The sequence below is a fragment of the Nicotiana attenuata genome, chromosome 12 (genome assembly GCF_001879085.1).
Source record: "Nicotiana attenuata strain UT chromosome 12, NIATTr2, whole genome shotgun sequence".
Taxonomy (NCBI): Eukaryota; Viridiplantae; Streptophyta; class Magnoliopsida; order Solanales; family Solanaceae; genus Nicotiana; species Nicotiana attenuata.
This window is the reverse complement of record NC_032000.1, coordinates 27967012-27987473: the sequence shown is the minus strand read 5'-3', so window position 1 is coordinate 27987473 and position 20462 is coordinate 27967012. Positions and strand designations below refer to the sequence as shown.

Here is a 20462-nt window from a genome sequence, read left to right as displayed (position 1 = left end):
TTACCACAGAAATCTGTAATAGATTTGAAGGCGCAGCTAACAGTAAATTGAATCTTATTGATGAATTTAAAAACATAGAACAAAAGGTGACTGTTAATGAATATTTGGAGCAATTTGAGGAATTGAAGGCTTGGGTATTGATTAGGAATCCGACTATAACTGAGGATTTCTTCTTAGAGTTTTTCATTGAAGGGCTCAAGGAAGAAATTAGACATTCTGTTAAGTTGTTAGAACCATATTCACTCAGTAAGGCTGTGGAAAAGGCTAGACATCAGGGGAATTTGATAGAGTCCTTGAACAAGAAGGAAAAAGCACAAAGAAATAGGAGTTTAACTACAAATTACTCTGCCCATACCACTAGAGTACCTAATAGCTCAGTGGGTAATCAAAGTAACAAGTTATTTGAGACTAGGAGGGCCCAAGGACTAAGTTACAAGTGTGGAGAAAAGTATCACCCCGGACATCAATGCAAACAGAGACAATTAAATGCTATCTCTGCGACCACTGATCAAGGCAAATGAGCCAGGGGAAGCAGGGATTGAAGAAGCAGAGCCATACTTACAGGATGAGTAAGTAGTTGATGAAGCAATCGGTCTAAATGCCTTGCCAGGGACCGAGGTTCCTAATACTATTAAACTGAGAGGTGAGTCTAAGAAGAATAGTATGTCTATTTTGTTGGACTCAGGGAGTACACACAGTTTTTTAGACATAGAAACTGCCAAGAAAATGGGATGTGCAATCAAGGAGACCTCTCCTATGAGGGTTACTGTGGCTAATAGGAATCATGTGATGAGTTATCACACTTGTCCCACCTTTAAATGGAAGATTCAAGGTGTGGAGTTTGAAGATTCAGTGAGATTGATTAGATTGGGAGGGAATGAAATGATTCTAGGAGGAGGCTGGATGAAAAAACACAACCTTGTACTCCTAGATTTTATAGAGTGCAAGGTTGAAGTGACTCACAAAGGGAAAAAAATGGAGTTAAAGGGGATTTACAGTCAAGGAAAGCTAAAAAGTATGTCTGCTTATGGGGTGAAACAACTACTTAAAAAGGGAAAGATAGTTCGGGCTCATCTGTTTACTATTTCAGCTACAGAAGAGCAAGAAGAAGGGGAAATAGCACAATCCTCCATCAGTTTGCTGATGTATTTGTTGAGCCTACTTCCCTACCTCCCAAGAGGAATCATGACCATCACATCCCCCTGAAATCAGATGCAAATCCAGTTAGTATCAGGCCATACAGGTACAATTTTTTTCAAAAAAATGAAATAGAGAAACAAGTCAATGAAATGCTGCATAATGGTCTAATACAACCCAGTCATTCACCTTTTTCTTCTCCCATGCTATTGGTTAAGAAGAAAGATGGTAGTTGGAGGTTTCGTATTGATTATAGAGAATTAAATAACATGACCATTAAAGATAAATTTCCAATCCCTTTAGTGGAAGACCTAATGGATGAGCTATGTGGATCAAGTGTGTATTCTAAGATTGACTTAAGGGCAAGTTATCACCAAATCAGAATGGGGGAGGGTGATATATACAAAACTGCATTTAGAACTCACTTCGGTCATTATGATTTGGCTTGACCAATGCACATGCCACCTTCCAATCTTTAATTAATCATGTATTTCAACTCTACTTGAGAAGGTTTGTCTTAGTATTTTCTGATGACATATTAGTCTACAGTCCTTCTATGTCATCTCATGTCATTCATCTCATAAAGGTGTTGGAGACATTAAGAACTGAACAGCTCTTTGCTAAGTTGTCCAAATGCTCCTTTCGGCAACCTAAGATGGATTGCCTAGGTCACATTATCACTAGTCAAGGAGTGTCTGTCACACCCCTTTTCTACTCCCCGAAAAATATGTATGTGTATGGATGTTATGGTGGGTTAAAGAGTTTTTCCAATTGAAGTGACAAATTTGAGTAGGGATTATTTTATTTATAGAGTCGCCACTTGGAATTGGTTTTCGGTGTTCCAAGTCACCTTTTATTTGAATCCCTAGTCAAAGAAAAGTTTGACTCTATTTTTATCGGTCCGCGAAAATAAAGTTCGGGTAAGGAATTCTTTTGTCCGGGGAGAAGGTATTAGGCATTCCTCGAGTCCCGTGGTTCTAGCACGGTCGCTTTATTGACTTAAAACTTGGCTTGAGCTAATTTTGGACAAACTATGATTTATACGATTTTCATGTTTTACCTATCTGCTTTTATCTCTTGATTATTAGAAAAATAAATGTCATAATCACACTACGCAAACGAATGTGTGATCTAGACGAGATTTTATTGACTTAGTCATAACAGCACTATGCAAGCAAATCCGCAGTCATGACAAAGAATTATTAACACGCTATTACTTTGATAATTCATTACATTTAAGAAAGAAGAAAGAAAAAGAAAAATTAATGTTTGGAGTTTATTAAATGTCAATTGCCGCTGCTACGCAAGCAAATCTACAGTTATAAGCAGGGGATTAATTAAATTAAAAATTAACTAAAATTACTAGGTGTGGTATGAGATTATTGAATTAATTTATTGAAGGTTAAAACAACACGCTACGCAAGCGAATCCGTGAATGAAAAAAAAAAGTTAAAGCGGGCTTATTAGTTGCTCTGCGCTTAAATAAAATAAATAAGTTATCAAAAAGATTATTACTAAAGAAGTTCGCCTTATTGGATCTTATTGAAAGAAACCTGATTTTCTAATCAACTAGGCCGGCTAATGGTTATCTTAGAAAATGGGCCAGCTGATATACTCAATTGTTTTTACATGATATGGGCTTTATCAGCCGCCCTACTAATCAAAAGTAAGCTACCACTACCCTAAGTCATGATCAAACCCATAACAATTTCAGATTTTAACAACATCAATACCACCCTATTGATTTTGAACCAAAATAAATCACACAACTAACGATTGACGAAACAGAAAAAACTTAAACTAATTAGATTAAACAAATTGATTTGTACAAACTAAACATAGAACAAACAAATGAATTCACAAACTAATGCTCGAAACAGATTTTAAACGAGAACTGTTAATTATTCGTCAACGACTAACAACAACTAAATAAACGACTATTAATAGCCGCTAATCAGAACCTAACTGTATGGAAACAACTGATTCATCTTGCGATCACAAAACGATTCATGGCTGAATCAAATAGAAAATCAAGCAACTACGCAAAAAATGAACTTGATCTATCGAATCGACAAGGATCAAAACGAGCAATTCATTATCGACAAGAAACATACGATTCAAACTGAATCTAAACCCAATTAGAGAAGAAAAAATCAGAAAAATAAAAAGGGAGCTAGGATTTTACTGTATACTCGAGTATCCGGGCAATGGCGATAGGTAGTGGTACGACTCAAGCGAGTGTCTAATGTCGATTATTATTGAAACCACGACTCCGGAGAATTGGATGCTAGCTTCGATAAAAATCGACAACAGAAACTCGCTTGAGGCCGAGGTGGAGAGAGAAACGGGAGGCAGTGGCGATTGAGGGGTGACTGTGACGGCGGCGGATCGGCAGAGGGGGTCGCCGGAATTCCGGTCGCTGGAATTTCGGGTTAAAACCAATGCCAAATTGTACCCCTTGATGAGATCTATCTATGTATGTAAAAATTAAGTGGAGAAAAGGGCTCAATGTTCTCGAATTTATGAAAAAAGTTGCGGCTAGGGTTTCGTTCTTTTGAAGATTTGTGGCGTTTGAGAAGGATTCGAGGAATTTGGGGTTTGGATATGGGAATAGGAGGAAGAGACGAAGAGGGGGTGAAATTTTGGTGGCGTTTGGAGCTTGGCCGCCGCCGGTGGGCGATTCCCGGCGGCGGCTCTGGGCGGCGGAGAGGAAGAAAAGAGAAGAAGAGAGAAGAAGAGGTCTAGGGCTTGGGCATGTATGGAAAATGAGGCCAAAAAATCAGATTTTCTAAAATTATATACTTCCAATGACATCAATTTTGGACCATTGGATCAAAGAAAATAGGTGGCCAGGATTTGATCTTGATTACTTAACCAAAACGACGTAGTTTCAATCTAAAGCTAAGTCGTTTTGACTATCTCCTGGGAGCCCCAATTGGACCGGATCACTAGACTCTTTGGGCTCCTAATTTTGGGCCAATTTTGGTTCAATTTTAGTCAAAATACACTAGTCCAATCCTTTAACCCCCATATCAAATTATTTAACATAATCTAATTTAAAAGCCTAAAAATACACACATAAGAATTCTAAAAATTATAATGTAAAGAAAGAGAAAAGAAAAAGAAAAAAAAATACATGAGCAAAAATTAGGCATTTACAGTGTCTACTGACCCTTCTAAGATTGAGGCCATGTCTAAATGGCCTATTCCTAATTCAGTTAAGGCCCTGAGGGGGTTCCTAGGGCTGATAGGATATTACAGAAGGTTTATCAAGTCATATGGAATCATTAGCAAACCATTGACAAACTTGCTGAGGAAGAATGCCTTCTAGTGGAATCCAGAGGCTGAACAAGCATTTTCCAGCTTAAGGAAGCTATGACGGCTGAACAAGCATTTTTTTAGCTTAAGGAAGCTATGACAACAGCCCCTGTACTAACATTAGCAGACTTCACTAAACCGTTCATCATTGAAATTGATGCTCGTGATACGGGTATGGGTGCAGTGTTAATGCAGGAAGCAGACCTTTTGCCTTATTTAGTAAGGCATTAGCCCCTAGGCACATGGAGTTATCTACTTATGAGGAGTACATGGATGTATTATCTGTTGTTGACAAGTGGAGACACTACCTACAGGGGAGTTATTTTATTATAAAAACTAATCATCACAGTTTGAAATATTTGTTGGAGCAAAGAGTGACTACTGCATACAGCAAAAAGGTCTAACCAAGTTACTAGGGTTAGACAATGAGATACAGTACAAAAGAGGGGCTGAAAATAGAGTAGCAGATGCATTGTCCAGAAGACAAGAGGAAGAGTCTGAATTATGTGCTATTTCTACTGTGGAACCTACATGGATGAAAAAGATAGAGATGACTTATGAACATGATCCCATAGCATCACAACTCATAACTGAGCTGATCACAACACCTGGGGCCAAACCTAAATATACTTTAACTCAAGGAGTTATCAGGTTTGAAGGGAAGATTTTTGTGGGCAGACGAGTTAATCTGAGGCTTAAGATTTTTGAGGCCTTACATTTATCTCCCCTAGGGGGTCACTCTAGGCAGCAAAGGACCTATAAAGGGGTTCAAGCTATCTTCTATTGGCCTAATATGAAAGCTAATATTAATAAATGGGTGTTTGAATGTGACACTTGCCAAAGAGTCAAGACTGAAAATGTGCACCCTGTAGGGCTTCTGTAGCTACTTCCTATTCCTGAGTTTCCTTGGCAAGACATAGCCATGGATTTTATTGAAGGACTGCCTTCCTCGGCTCAAAAGAATGCTATCCTGGTTATTATTGACAAACTAACTAAATATGGACATTTTCTGGCCTTAAAACACCCTTATACAACAAAGGATGTGGCCAGTCTTTTCTTGAAGGAGATTTATAAACTTCATGGTCTTCCCAAGACCATAGTATCAGACAGAGATCCTATTTTTACTAGTCAATTTTGGCAGCAGTTGTTTAAGACTTTGGCCACTAAACTTACAATGTCCACTGCCTATCACCCACAAATAGATGGATAGACTTAGAGATTTAATCGTTGCTTAGAATCCTATCTCTGATCTATGGTGTTCTCTGATCCCAAACAATGGGTTACATGGCTTCCATTGGCTGAGTGTGGTACAACACCAACCACCACAGCTCCCTAGAGAGTACCCCTTTTCAGGCTCTTTATGGATTTGCCCCACCGCAGATTCCATTGGGTTCTCTTCCCCATTCCTCACATTCACAGATTGGAGCATGTATTGCACAGAGACAACAGATGCTACAACAGCTCAAGGAGAATTTAGTATAGGCCCAAGCTCGTATGAAATTCTACGCAGACAAGAATATGACTGATAGAGTCCTCAACGAAGGCGACCTTGTCTACCTTAAGCTTCAACCTTATAGACAAGCGTCTATGGCGATGGGGAAGAACTACAGTAATGAAAAGAGTAGGGTCGGTCGCTTACCAGTTGGATCTGCCTCCAGGTTCACAGATTCATCCCGTCTTCCATATATCTCAGCTGAAGCGTCGAGTAGGACCTTCGATACTGCCCAACCATCAACCACCAATATGTGACAACGAGGGTCGTGTTCTTGTGCAGCCACTGCCCGTTTTGAAATGCCGGATGGTGAAGTTTAATAATGCTGTTGCGGTTAAGGTGTTAGTCCATTAGACTAATCTGAGTATCGACGAGGCAACTTGGGAAGATTGGGGGTATATTAAAGGTCAGTTCCCAGCATTTGCAGCTCAGTTCCGACCTTGAGAACAAGTTCGATTTCAACGAGGAGGTATTGTTAGGATTGGGAAACGGCGGTCTGAAGGAGTTGAAATGAGAAGGCTTTAGGGTAAATAAGGGGTAATAGGAGAGGACACGTGGCAAGTAGAGGAGATAGTTAATAATAGATCAATAGCCTAAACAAGAAGATGAACCAACGGCTGAGATCAAAATACAATTTTATCCAATGGTGCAGAATTTAGAAGCAGTTAGAAGACTTGTGCTGCTATAACACAATTGGGCTGGCCCAACTAATTCAGTTTTGGATTGGTATTCATTTCCCTCACTTTCTCTCTCGTTTCTTCTCTCAATTCTCTCTTCTTTTTCTTTCTTCATTTCCTAATTCTTTCTTCTTCTTTTTTCCAGGTTGAATTCATCAATGGAGTTGCAGATTAATTCTCTAGATTTGTAATTTTCATTGTAATTTCAACAGACTTGTAATAATCATTCGATTGGATACTGAATTCTAATAAAGTTTCTTCTATCGTTTTTCAATCGTCCGTATAGTTACAATTCTAATTAGTAAGTCCATTACAGAACCTTTGTCGAGTTTATACATATATAAAGCGTAATGTGACTATTTTAATAATAATAAGTGTGTAAATCAACATAGTTAAAACCACATGGAATAATGTGTAGTTACTCATTTTGTTTATTCTCATTAATCCCGGTTCTTAAAAAGAGAAATAAAATATCAAAAATTGCATATATCACTACTAAAGTAATGCGAATTTCCCACGAAATATTATTAGTGATAATTCCCACCAAAAATTTGACAAAATCAGTGGGAAAGTGGGGACAAGAAAATTTTACCAAAATTTCAATAATTCTCACATACTCTCCCTTGGAACTATTTAGCGCCTACAACGGCGAAATTTGTTTCCTAGAGAAAAAGAATTCTCAAGGAAAACAGTGGCAAACTAAAATTTTTTCTGAATACTTTTAATATTCCAGCAGATTCTCTAGGAAAGTAAATATTAATAAGGATTTCCCACATTATTCAGACATTCTTCATTCTCCATTGTCTTATCTGTGAACTTAAACATCAATTTCCTCCAGCAAGCTTGCGATTCCGGGAATCCCTTCACTCTGACGAGTAGGTAAGTCGATCTCTTTTTCTCTCTCTCATTTCCCCTTTCCCCGATTTTCCCCCAAAATATATCTAGGATTCCGCCACTTTATCGAACCCTAGATTTTTTTATGCTTCCTCTATTTCATTTATGTAACTGAAGGCAATTCCGTGATCCTTGTGCTGTAAATAAAACTCAGCAATAGTAGGAAAAGGATTTTGGTGGTTCAGAAACCAAATCTTTGTAAAAACCAAATTCCAGTTGTAGAACTAGTTAAACTCGTCTCCATATTCTTTCTTTTGTTTCATGCTTCTTTTCCTCTTAGAGAAGGGCTTGACTTTGTTTTAATTAACAATTTGATGTTTTACACTAGATATGTAGGTTTAAGATGTGCATAGTTAGCTGATTGGACAGAACAATTTTAAGATGTTTAACCTAACTTGTGTGTTTTTTTTAAAGGTAAGTTTATTTCAGAGTAATTTTACTCTCGTTATGTTTCAATGGACCAGCATTCTATGTTTGTCTTGCATTTGAAAAATAGAAATAAGTCAAACAATTTCTCTGTTAATATATATATAATTCAATGGTGTTACTGTTGAATTAAGAGGATAGTAGATACCCACTTGCTGCTATGAATGAGATGTATTCTCATCTCTGGCGATGTCTTTCTTTCTCTATTTGATCTGTGGCTATTATTAGCTTGCTAATCTCATTTTGAACTCAGAGACTGAGAATTTTGTATTCATCATTTTAAGTTTCCTCTGTAAATATTGAGTAGCACTAGTTTCACATATAGTTTTATCTGCTTTTACCAATCCTCTAGGCATCTGATAGTTTTCTTGATAAGTAATAAATAATTTTATTAATTAAATAAAAAGGACTAAGTTAGTGCCAAACATAGTTACAAGTTATGAAAATTTCCAATTATATCTAACAAGGCATTCACATCCTTTACCCAGACAAGGTTCCCTAACAAACATGTGAGCAATTATAGATGAAGTTTGATAACTCTAATTTTGTGAGTGACTACCGGATTAGCGATGGAGTTGGTGCATGAATTAATGTTCATTTTAGTTAGAGACTGGTGAAATTTATTAAATAAAATTGAAGTCAAAGGCCAAATTACAATGTAAAAGAGTTACTAAAGAAAGATTTTGCTTTAGGGGGGGGGGGGGGGGCAAAATGGGAGCCACAAGGTATCTCATGACAAGGGGATCTTATAATTCACACCAAACAGAGTTTATTTTGCCAGGAAGGTAAACTAGTTTGCTGCAATTAGTTAAGAGTAAAGTGATCCCAAGTAAAAAGTTACAACATGCTAGTACAGAAAAATGGGAGCCACAAGGTATCTCATGACAAGGGGATCTTATAATTCACACCAAACAGAGTTTATTTTGCCAGGAAGGTAAACTAGTTTGCTGCAATTAGTTAAGAGTAAAGTGATCCCAAGTAAAAAGTTACAACATGCTAGTACAGACTCAGATAGTCGTTATAGTGGTTGAGTTAGATTTATTGAGCTTATTATTGATAAACATAACATGACAGCAGATTTGGTAATGTAGTTTGATGTATTAATGTTACAAAATTTCCTTCAACAGTATGAATAGTGGCAACATTGCATCATGATGGTTGTTAACTGTGGTTGATCATACATGCTGTGGTTGGTTGCTCTTTAAACTTTGTCAGCAAACAACTCTTGTGACATTATCTCCTCTTATTCTTTTTGTGACTTGTCCTGCTGTCAGATTAAGTAGATTAGAAAAGGTACACTACAAAGACCTGAAAAACAAAACATTTTCTCCATAATGAAGGGTAAACTAGCGACACTACACCCTTATTCGATTAACACGACAACTTGCTTTATTCAACAAATTTCTGTTCTCCACTATGCATTTGTGGGCATTGAGGGAATTGTTATGCTTCCTGTTTGCTAGTACTGTGAGTTTATAATTTTTTGTCGTGATGATTAGAACATATTTTTCTTTCCAACATACTCTGAATTAGTCATTCTTCTTTTCACGCTGCAATTTGAAATCTGGTTCTTCTTTTGAACATACATATATATATATATATATATATGTATGTATGTATGTTCAAAAGAAGAACATATATAATAGAACCTAACTACAAGGAAATGTGTGGATGTTTTGACTTTGCTACTTATTATAATATGAAGCCTGAAGGGGCAACTGAGCTCCTTTGATTTTATTTTGTTGTGCCAACTTATGCTCTAGGCAAAGAGAAAAATGGTACAAGCCAATGTTGGATATATAATTGAACGTGTAATGTGGTCAGAGAGCAGCAATGAGATTATATTCGACATCCTAAATCTCATATTGAAAAAGGAACCCCTTGATCACCTGAAGAGATAATTAACTAAGAAATATCATTGATGTACTTGTTGTAACAGTAGAGAGCTTTTTGTCAGAATTACACACAGCTTTTATAACTCATATTCTTCTTCTTTTCTAGGTATAGAATATCTGGTTCATGTCTGCTCTTTATTGCGTGCTTTTGTCATGTGTTAGTTAGGTAAATGCTCTTTTCAAAATAAGATATTAAATTGGATCTTAAGGTCAGATTTGTATTACAATTGAATGATCTTTTTTAAATGTATCTTTGGATTGAATCAAGCTGTTGCAACTATAATACTTATGTTCGCATTGAATGTTGCAACCATAATACTCATATCCACTTCTCCAGTTCTCCTATAATCAAAAGATGTTTCTCTAGTTCCCAGAAGTACTGTGTGGCAGAATTTATGATATTCTTTTTCAACCGTAATCAGCAATTGATATTTTGAATTTAATACTCCCGGTAAAACTTGTCTTGCTAGGTTATCATTTCTTTGCTATAAGGAGATATTGATATAGGGGGCAGTTAAAGCTTACACCCAATATACTTTGACCATTAAGAAACTGAAGTAAGTTCTCTATGTGATATTATATTCTAGTCCATTTGCATTTTATGTTAATTTATTGAGAGACATTGCAATCTGTTAGAATTTTGTAGAGTGAGAATTGCATCTTTACCAATTCCTTTGATTACAAGTTTTATATTTTTTTTAAGAGCCATGATATTGATGCACGATAAGTATGTTAGAATCTTGATTTGACTTGGTATATCTAAAACTGATTTCAAGCCCGAATTGCATTTCAGGACCAAACGAATCGAGAAACCATAAGAAATGATGAGCTCAGTAGCGAAGCATGTATCCACCATCTTCAATCGACCGAACGTAGCCTTGTTGAATCCACTAAGTTGGGAGCAGCAGCTACAACAATGGCGGGGCATACGGGTGAAGGTGCGGAACAACAACCTAGACCAAGCACTGTTCTTGATGCAGAGGAAAATGCAGTCCAGCGGAATGGAACGCCTCATAAAGCGTGAACAGCTTCACCATATCAAAAACTCGGAGAAGCGCGTCTTGGCTCGTAAGCTCCTTGAACGTAAACTCCGTTCTCAAGACCTCGCTCGTAAGCTCAAATCCATTCTCATCAAGAAAGTCAGGTATGGAAAACAAAAAATGAATAATTTTCGACTTGGAGCGAAATAGATAGTGTTCGATCCACGCTCACCGCATTTTCCCCAGACCCCACTTGTTGGGAACATACTGGGTTTGTTGTTGTTGTTGTTGAGCGAAATAGATATAGAGGTTTCATATAGGCTCGTGGTGGATGTAGCCCTTTGGTTATGGGTTCATCCAAACCCAGTATTTTCGACTTGGAATATAAATATGTATGTGTATACCTACTAAAGTCTCAATAAATATTATATCTGAACTCATAATTTTAGAAGTGCAATGAGTTCAATGTTAAAAAATTTAAAGGTCAAATCCATCGAGTTTAAATCCTAGATCCTCCTTTGATATAGCTGAACCCACTAGTTTGGGATTGAGGGTCTAGGTGTTGTTCATGATGTTGCTAAAGTAAGGAAACGTTACTGGGAAGACTAAGAATGTTGTGGATTTTATTTGTGCCAATGATGGACCGTGTTGGGGAGATATCAAGCCGGTGTTATGATAAGCACAAGCTAAATGACATGAATTGATTGCCGATATTGACTAGAATTCACTGAGATAGTTCTATTCCTCAAGGAGGGTTGGAAAAAGTAGAAAAATAGCAACTTGAGAACTTGTAGCTGACTAAGTTGTGCTATGATAGTGTAGGAAAGATTGCAATGCTCTAAATGGATCATGTTTGTAATGGAGCAAGCTGCTTTTATGTTAATCACACGCTAAATGGCATGAATTGATTGCTGATGATGACTAAAATTTGCGGAGATAGTTATTTCCCTCAATGAGGGCAAAAGAGAAAGAGAAAGAAGTTGACTAATTTTTGCTATGATGTGTAGAAAAGATTACATTTATTTCAGTGCGAACGAGTTGGCTTCGTAATAAGCTTCAACTGCTTAGAGCGCATTGTTGCATATGGGTGGCTTACTGTGAGGAGTTCCAGTTTGCCCTACCTTCTGCGCACATGGTTTAGTTTTGCTTATTCAAGATGGGTGAAATTGTAACTGATGTTTAGTTGCGAAGGAAGTTGATTGACTCATATTAGTGAATAATTTCCAATTTTCTGTACGTGAATGAAGTTATCGTGTTTTTTTTAATGAAGAAATTTCATTGATAAGTGTTGAGACATAATTAAGTAAATAAAAAGTGTGTCCTCTCTAACAACTTATATAATTAAGCTTTTAGATGAGATGGTCGCACACTTCAACATGGTTTTATAGTAGCAGAGGTCCTGGGTTCGAGTCTCACTGCCATCAATATTAAAAGAATTTTCATGTGCTTGGCTCATCTAAAAGAATCAAGCACTTACGTGAGGGGACGTATTGAAAACATAATTAAGTAAATAAAAAGTGTGTTCTCTTTTACAGCTTATGCTTTTAGATAAGACGGTCACACACTTCAACAATAAGCATCCAGAAGATGCAAATAGTTACAAATAGTTACAGAAGGAAATTAGGTCCAGTAGGTTGACACTAGGTAAAGCTTAGGGAGCTAACAAAATCTATGATCTGTTCGATACTATTCACATCGTATGAGTTGCTCCAACAAAAAAGCTTTAAAAGACACCTAACATTTAAGGAGTGAATAGAAGTTGAGATTCCATCAAAGCATTTACGGTTTCTCTCTGTCTAGGTACACCAAAAAAATGCATGCAGGAACCATTATCGCATACCCAAAATACACCAGAACATGCTCCAAATATCTCTTCTACTTTACAATGGAGAAAAAGATGGAAGACATTCTCTGCTTTCTACTGGCACATGTAACACCTATTGCACAGTTGAATGCCTCTTTTGCCACGGTTATCTTGACTCAAATAAGCTTTGGCAAAGGGTAGTCCCCGTTTAAATATGCATGTGCATATCTAATGTAACAAAAGGTGGGGGTAAAAGGAGTCGAATACTAAAATCGTAATGCAGATAAGATCTAAATGTGTGCAATGTTTGCAGGTTGTTTAATCACTGAACTACTCTAGTGCCTTGTCATTGGGTGTATTTTACATACTGATGACTGAAGGGCAATTTTATCTGATTTGGAATTAAATGTTTCTTTCGTTTGGTTTATAAGACAATGATATAAGAAGTTGATGTCAGTTACACTTTACCCTATTTACAAAAGGGAAGAGCTCAGGTGTAAACATCAGAAGTAACCACATTTTCTAACAATACGTGGAATTCATGTATAAGTGCTGAATTTAGATAAGTTCCTTAAGTTGAGATACAATGTATGCAAGTGTTTAGATTCTCTTATCTTTGTCATGTCGTTATTCCAAATTTGAATATCCTAGCTTCCGAGTTTAGGATCTCGCGGGCATTTCAGTTAAATGAAGGGATTGGGCACATGGAGAAATGCAAGCGCTATGTAGTCTATTTGTTCAATCTTTCTGTCTTAGAACTAGCATTCGTTCACGAAATGACTAAAATGATTCTGTTGAACATTAGCCATTTCTCGTCCTCGGTCACTGCTCATTGGGTGTAAGGGATATTAAACATACTAGTCTGTCGTCGGTGCTCTTGTTCTGGACTCACCCCTCCAATTGAAGGGCCAAAAGCTGAGTGGTGCATGGAGAGTGGAGAACTATAGGGCCCGAAGGGATATGAAGCTAAAAGGTAGGGTGAGTACGAGGTCATGGGTATCTAGCAAGCTAAAAAAGGAGACTAGGAGCTTTTTGTTCTTGGAAGGAAGTGTACTTTTTCCTAGTTTTTCTTACTGAAGATCATGAGTTACTCATGTCGGAATAAGACTAAAAAAGGATTATCTTGTTTCGTTGTACTCTAAAATATTAGAGGCAATAGAAAGCATGGTGTCCAAGGACAACTAGACACCGGGTGAAGAATTTCTCCAAAAATGGCATCTAATTGTTATCCACACCACTGAGCAAAAGAAAAAGGATATATTGGGAAAGGAGATCTGTGCACTCAGCTGTTTTCTTTAGCTGACCGATGTAATCCTTTTTGTCTCACTCTAATTGGGCACAAGCTTAATAGTAGAGCATGAAAATATTGGGGAAATTACGTCCTTGTAGAAATTTTTAGAGCAAATGAAAGTGATACATTCAGTCTGTAGAAAGGTTTCTACTTTTCCTTTCTACTATAAACATCATTTTATATAGCATATGCACATGGATTTAGAGAGAAGATTGTGAAGCTTTTAATGCGTGAAGCTTTGACTCCCCATTTATAAGAAGGGTGTAAAAGCGTAGGTATTGCTAATCTCAAACTTGAAGATAGGATCTTGCATCTGTTGCCATCCTTTTGGCATTGCCTCTTTCCCTTGCTCTTTCAAGTTTTGTGATGTGTGCCATGTATGGAGCTTCATGTCTATGCCTAAGCAAACTGCACTTGAGATGTTTGCCGTTTGCTACTCACATTTAATTGTAAAATTATATTTCGAGCTGCGAAAAGTCATTTTATGACTCAAAATTCTTCTCCCAGAGGGAAAAATAAGATATGCATTTGTTTTCTGTTCACATTTCGTGGGTTTTGAAGCATTTTTTTGTTGGGACTCTCAACTACTATAGCTTTGCATGATTCTTTGTATTATTTTCAATATTTTTAGCCAGCGTTCTTTCTGATTAAAGTAAAACACTTTTCTCACATTGGCAGTTTCCTATATATGACCATTCAAAACTGCTTTCATTTGTAAATTGACGGCCATGACTGCTCTGCCTGCAGGGGTTTATAAAGGAGAATGTTCCAGCAGAGTTTCTTTATCAACTTTCTGGACTTGGCTGGCTGATTGCTACTGAATCACCATTTTCTTGCACCTTCCTACGTGGACTACACCTTTGAGAATAATGTTTTGAATTTTATGAGGTTTCTCTCCTTGATGTAGAATTTTGGCAAGTGTTAATAGAAGATCATTGCTAGTTTGCTACAGGGTGTCTTTTCTTTTTCCTTCTTGGGACTGATGCTTAATTCATCAAATTAGATTGTAAAGAATGCACGAATCGCCATAGCCAAATCTGAGGAGGAAAAGTAGCTGGAGAAACTGATGAAAAAGATAGTTACAACAACAACAACCCAGTAAAATCCCACCAGTGGGGTCTGGGGAGGGTAGAGTGTACGCAGACCTTACCCCTACCCCGGAAAAACAATAAAAAGTTACCTTGATGCCAAAATTATTAATTATACTGTGTATCTTCTTCTAGCATGTATGATGGCGTTTGAGCAATGCTTTTGATGTTAGGATTGACATTTTTTCGGGAAAAGAAGAAATCTGCAACACCAGCAAGAGTTCAACTTCAGTATGAATTCATTTTATTATTTTTCAGAGTGCCAAAAGATAAAGTATTAATAATAAATAAATGTAACATAGGTATATTTTAAGTTTGTTTCTTTTTTATTCGACGTAGCAATGCAGTAATTTCGATGTTCTCTAGAGCAAAAACCTAAAGGTCGCTCGGTAGCTGGTTATATGGTAAGTTATTCATGTATTAGGAGTAACATAACTAATATTATGCTTGGTATTCATTAGTTACTTTGTACAAAAGTCAGCATAGCTAATAAAATTTATGCATGGTAGAATGTTGAATAACTAATACATGTATTAGTAATACATGAATTAAACAATTAAATGACCAAATATTTATTTTAAGTTACACATTGTATAATTAAAGTAAATTAAAACAAAAAATAATTTTTAAATTACAATCTATAATTTACTAATTTATGCTTTACTAATCCTTACATAACTAATCCCTTTATAATTAAACAATGTATAACAAAATCTTGCATAATTAATCTCTACATAACTAATTCCTACATTACTAATACTTGCATAATGCTAAGTTGCTAACCAGCAACCAAACGACCCGTGACCTCTTTGTAAATGGAACATTGTCAACACGAACAATAACGTGCCAAGAATTCAAATTTCTCAAAATTAAAATATGCATCTATTTCTTTTGTTTTTCCAATTCTTCTTTTTCTTGGGGGGGGGGTGGGGGGGAGTTGGACTTTCAAAATTCTTCCGGACGGGGATGATCAATGATGATGCAAATAAAGAAAGCAAAAAGAATCTATTTTTCTCTTAGGGTGTGTTTGGTATAACGGAAAATATTTTTCAAGAAAATGTTTTCTTGAAAAACAAGTAGTAATCTTATTCATTTTCCGGTGTGTGGTATGCAAAATAAGGAAAATGACTTCTCAAGAGTATTCATAAATAATTTAGATATAATAAACATGAAGCCATAAACTTTCAAACCAACAACCTTCTGAACCCACATTTTTCATAAACTTTCGAACCGCTAAACTTTCGAAACCGCAGAATTTCTAAACCGTAAACTTCCAAACACATAAACCTCCGAACTCATAACTTTGGAACTTGTAAAATTTTAAACCTTTAAACCGATAAATAAAAAACTAAAACTGAAAAATATATTTAAAAAAAATTTCCCGGGGGGTGGGGGGGGTGGGGGGGGGGTCGCAGAAACACTAAAAAAATAGAATTTGAAATTACAAAAAAAAGTATTGTTTTTTTAGGGGGGGGGGGGCGCAATTGGGGGGTGGGTGGTGCAGAAAAACGAAAAACAGAAATTTGAAATTGCAATAAAAAAATAAGGTAAAAAAGTAATATTTTTTTAGCAGGAGGGGGATGGGGGTGGGGGTCGGGTTGGGGTGGGGTGGGGTGGAGGGGTAGTAGGGTGGATGGTAACGGAAAAAACTAAAATTTGAAAGGAAAAAAAAGAGCCTTTTGGAGAGAGGGGGTGGGGTGGGGCGGGTTGGTGAGGGTAGGGAAGGTTGAGAAGGAGTTTTGAAAAATGTTTTCCCTTGCCTTGGTAAGGAAAAATTGGAGGAAAATGAGTTCATAAGGAAAATGTTTTCCAAAACATTTAAGCCAACCAAACATGGAAAAATGGAAAACATTTTCCGAAAAATGTTTTCCTTCGTACCAAACACACCCTTAGTTCTCATAAAATTATCCTCTAATTCTTTTATTTTTTTCAATATTTTGGATGAGGATGCAGAATGAGCAAGTAAGATAACAAGAAGAAAAATAGCTGGTAGATTGAGGTATAAAATAAAGGACGAATGTCACTCACTTCGGGCCAAGCTTAGGTAAAAGAGTCCACTAAGTTCACTAGTGTATCAATAAAGTTCCAATAAAAAGCTCAAGTGAGAAAGTCACAATTCATTGAATAAGATCTGACTAAAGGTGAGAGGCTTTTAAAGTCTGTATCGGGTAGCTACTTGGCAATCTTTAAACAGCCACCTAAGTGATACTACCTCCGTTTCATTTCATATTAAATGAGATACTTTCCTTTTTAGTCTGTTCCAAAATAAATGACACATTTCTAAATTTGGAAATAATTCAACTTTAAACTCCTCATTTTATCCATTTTACCCTTAATGAGAAGCTTTTATAACCACACAAAAGTCATGACCCCACAAAGCTTTACCCCTTATGCTTTTAAGACCACAAATATCAAAAGTCTTTCTTTTTTTTCTTAAACTCCGTCGAGTCAAACTACCTCATTTACTTTGGAACGGAGGGAGTATATTTTTTTTTGGTAATAAACGATTTATTCATACAACAACAAACTAAGAGTTATTACAACTAGAGCTCAGTCTAGGTAACATAGTGCCTAGACTGTCTCTTTTTAGTACATGAACAACAAAAACAGGCGGAATAGCATAAGTTTGCAAAATACAAAAAGTGCCCAAGCTACAACCATTTTTAGCTAACAGGTCCGCTACTCCATTAGCCTCTCTAAAAACATGCTTCAGTTGTGGATCATTCACCTTCCGCAATAGGTACCTGCAGTCATCAATCAAGTTTTGGTAGAGACAGTTATTAGATTTTAGGAGATTTAATAGTTCTAAACAGTCCGTCTCTATTACTAATGGGAGGAGCTTCTCTGTTAGTGCTAGCTTGACTCCATGGAGTAGGGCCAGGATTTCCATATATATGTTAGTAGCATGGTCGAACCCCATGTTGAAACCTAAGATCCATTGACCCCTATCGTCCCTAAACACCCCTCCTATTCCTCCCACTCCTGGATTTCCTACACACGAGCCAGCAATATTTAGTTTATAAAAGCTGGGATTGGGCGGTTCCCATCTTACAAGGATAGTTTTCTTGGGTGGTTTTAAGCAAAGATTTTTTGCCATGTAAAGAAATTCCATGGCTTTGCTAATGGGTTGGCTTAAGGTGATAGGAGGTTTAATTCCTTGAAAGAGAATTCCATTTCTGAAGTTCCAAATATGCCATAGGAGGAAAGGGAGGAAGTCTGACCAGCGTAGGTGATTGTTGAAAGATTTCCTTGACCTGAGTTGTTTTTTAAGCCAATTATACAGGGTATCTTTTCCTAAGGAGTTCTGAGAGAAAGGATGGTTTATATTGATTTGATCCCAGATATGTCTAGAGTAGTTGCTTCGGAAGAAGATATGTTCTATGTCCTCAGTTTCCCTGTTGCAAATGTTACATGTGTCTTCGTGGCAAATCCCTCTTTTGGTTAGCATATGCTTAGTGGGTAACCTGTCCCAAATGATTGTCCAAAGGAAATATTTCAATTTGTTTAAGGAGTTGATTTTCCATAGCCAAGTGTAGTCCTTTCCATTGCATATAAATTCTGAGACAGCTTCATAGGCAACTTTAACTGAGAAGTAGTTGTGACCCTTTGAGTCCCAAGCGTATGAGTCAGTAGTGGGCCTAGTTTGTTTTATGTAGGTGCAGTTTATCTTAGAAACTATGTCAGGGGGGAATTCGAAAGATAAGTTTCTAAGGTCGAGTATTCCATTTTTAATAACGCAGGAGAGATTTAGGTCGAGCTCTCCAGCTGGGATGGGGCCCTGGATGCAGTCTCTAAGTGCTCCTAATTGATTTATCCATTTATCGTGCCATAGGCTAATGGCTGTCCCATCTCCTACTAGCCATTTGGTGTTGGCATTGCAAATTGCAGAACCCTTCCTAATGAGCTTCCAAGTATGAGAGCCTATATTCTTGCTTTTCCTATGGTTATATTTACTAAAGATAGTTTTGGCCCATAGGGCTTCTTTTTCTTTTATATATCTCCAAGCTAATGCCGCATTGAAAGAGGAATTTTTCCAATGGGTGTTAGGAATACCTAAGCCCCTTGCTTTTTAGGCATCGTGACTATGCTCCATTTAACAAGGTGGCATTTCTTTTTTTCCTCCGTGCTACCCCATAGGAAGTTCCTTTGAATAGATTCTATCTTGTTGAGGGTTGTTTTGGGGAGATATAAATCTGCATGACGTGATTCGGGATTACGGCTAGGGTGACTTTTATGAGGGTTGTCCTACCGGCCATATTAAGGAACTTAGTTTTTCAGCCTTTTAGTCTATTATTCATCGTGTCTAGGATGAATTGGAAGTCTGTTTTTGTAGGATTGGCATTGGGCATAGGAAATCCTTGGTACTTACCAAAGTTATTAGTATATCTCATTGAGAAGCAGCTGCTAATATGATCTTTTATATCCGTAGGGGTATTCCTGGAGGACACAATTTTTGATTTCCCAAAATTGATAGATTGCCCAGAAGCATTGCAAAATTTGTTAATAGTGTCTATAATTGAGTTATAGCTCTTTTGGTTGGCTTCAGCTAGGAGGATAAGATCGTCTCCAAAGAATAGATGGGAAAGCTCCGGCCTTTTGGGAGTTATTTTGACGGGAGTCCATCTACAACAATCTATTTCGTGGTCGATTAACCTAGAGAGCATTCCCATACATATGATAAAAATATATGGGGAGAGGGGGTCCCCCTGTCTAATACCCCTAGATGGTTCAAAAAATTCAGTTCTTGATCCATTGATAAGGATAGCCGTGGTGGTGGTAGAGATGCAAGACATTATAAGATCAACGAGGTCATGAGGGAAGTTAAGAGAGTTAAGGGAAAATTTGACAAAAGACCATTCAATTTTATCAAAGGCTTTTTCCAGGTCGATTTTAATCATCATTTTGGATTTTTTCCCTTTAGTTTTCCTGAAGTGGTCTAGAACCTCATTTATGATTAAGGCATTATCAGCAGCCCTTCTGCCCTGAATAAAGCTAGTTTGTGTAGGGTGGATGAGATTTGGTAGGAGGGCTTTAATGCGGTTAGCAATAATCTTAGTAACGACCTTATAAGCCGTGTTGCATAGGCTTATGGGTCTAAACTGCCTGAAAGTTTCAGCATTTTGACATTTAGGTATTAGACATGCTAAGGTGTTATTCATGCTCTTAAGCATTTTTTTGGATTTGAAAGAATCCTGACAAAAGTTTATGAGATGATTGCTTGTCTCCTTCCAGTATTCCTGGTAAAAGAAGGGATGAAGCTCATCCGGCCCCGGAGCTTTGTAGGGTTGAAAGGAATCTAACGCCCTTTTTATTTCTTCTGAAGTGGGAATACTACTAAGGTATGAATGGTCTTGGTCACTAATTTTTGAATTGTAGGAGAGGAATATATTATTGAGCAGAGATTGGTTGTGACCCGTAGTATAGAGGTTTTGGTAGTAGGTAATAATTAGGTCTTTGATG

General features: G+C 37.1%; 1 protein-coding gene across 3 annotated transcripts; it reads left to right on the top strand.

Annotated features, from left to right (window-relative positions):
* LOC109235488 lies at positions 7229–15117 on the top strand. 3 transcript variants are annotated; one of them, XM_019401619.1, is made up of 4 exons: positions 7229–7503; positions 10310–10396; positions 10633–10983; positions 14662–15117. In XM_019401619.1, exons 3-4 carry the CDS (start codon positions 10661–10663, stop codon positions 14669–14671), a joined length of 333 nt encoding a protein of 110 aa, XP_019257164.1. In that variant the 5' UTR covers positions 7229–7503; positions 10310–10396; positions 10633–10660; the 3' UTR covers positions 14672–15117. The 3 variants fall into 3 exon arrangements, with proteins under 3 accessions (XP_019257164.1, XP_019257163.1, XP_019257165.1); XM_019401618.1 differs by lacking the exon at positions 10310–10396 and having other exon boundaries at positions 7231–7503; XM_019401620.1 differs by lacking the exons at positions 7229–7503; positions 10310–10396 and having other exon boundaries at positions 10631–10983.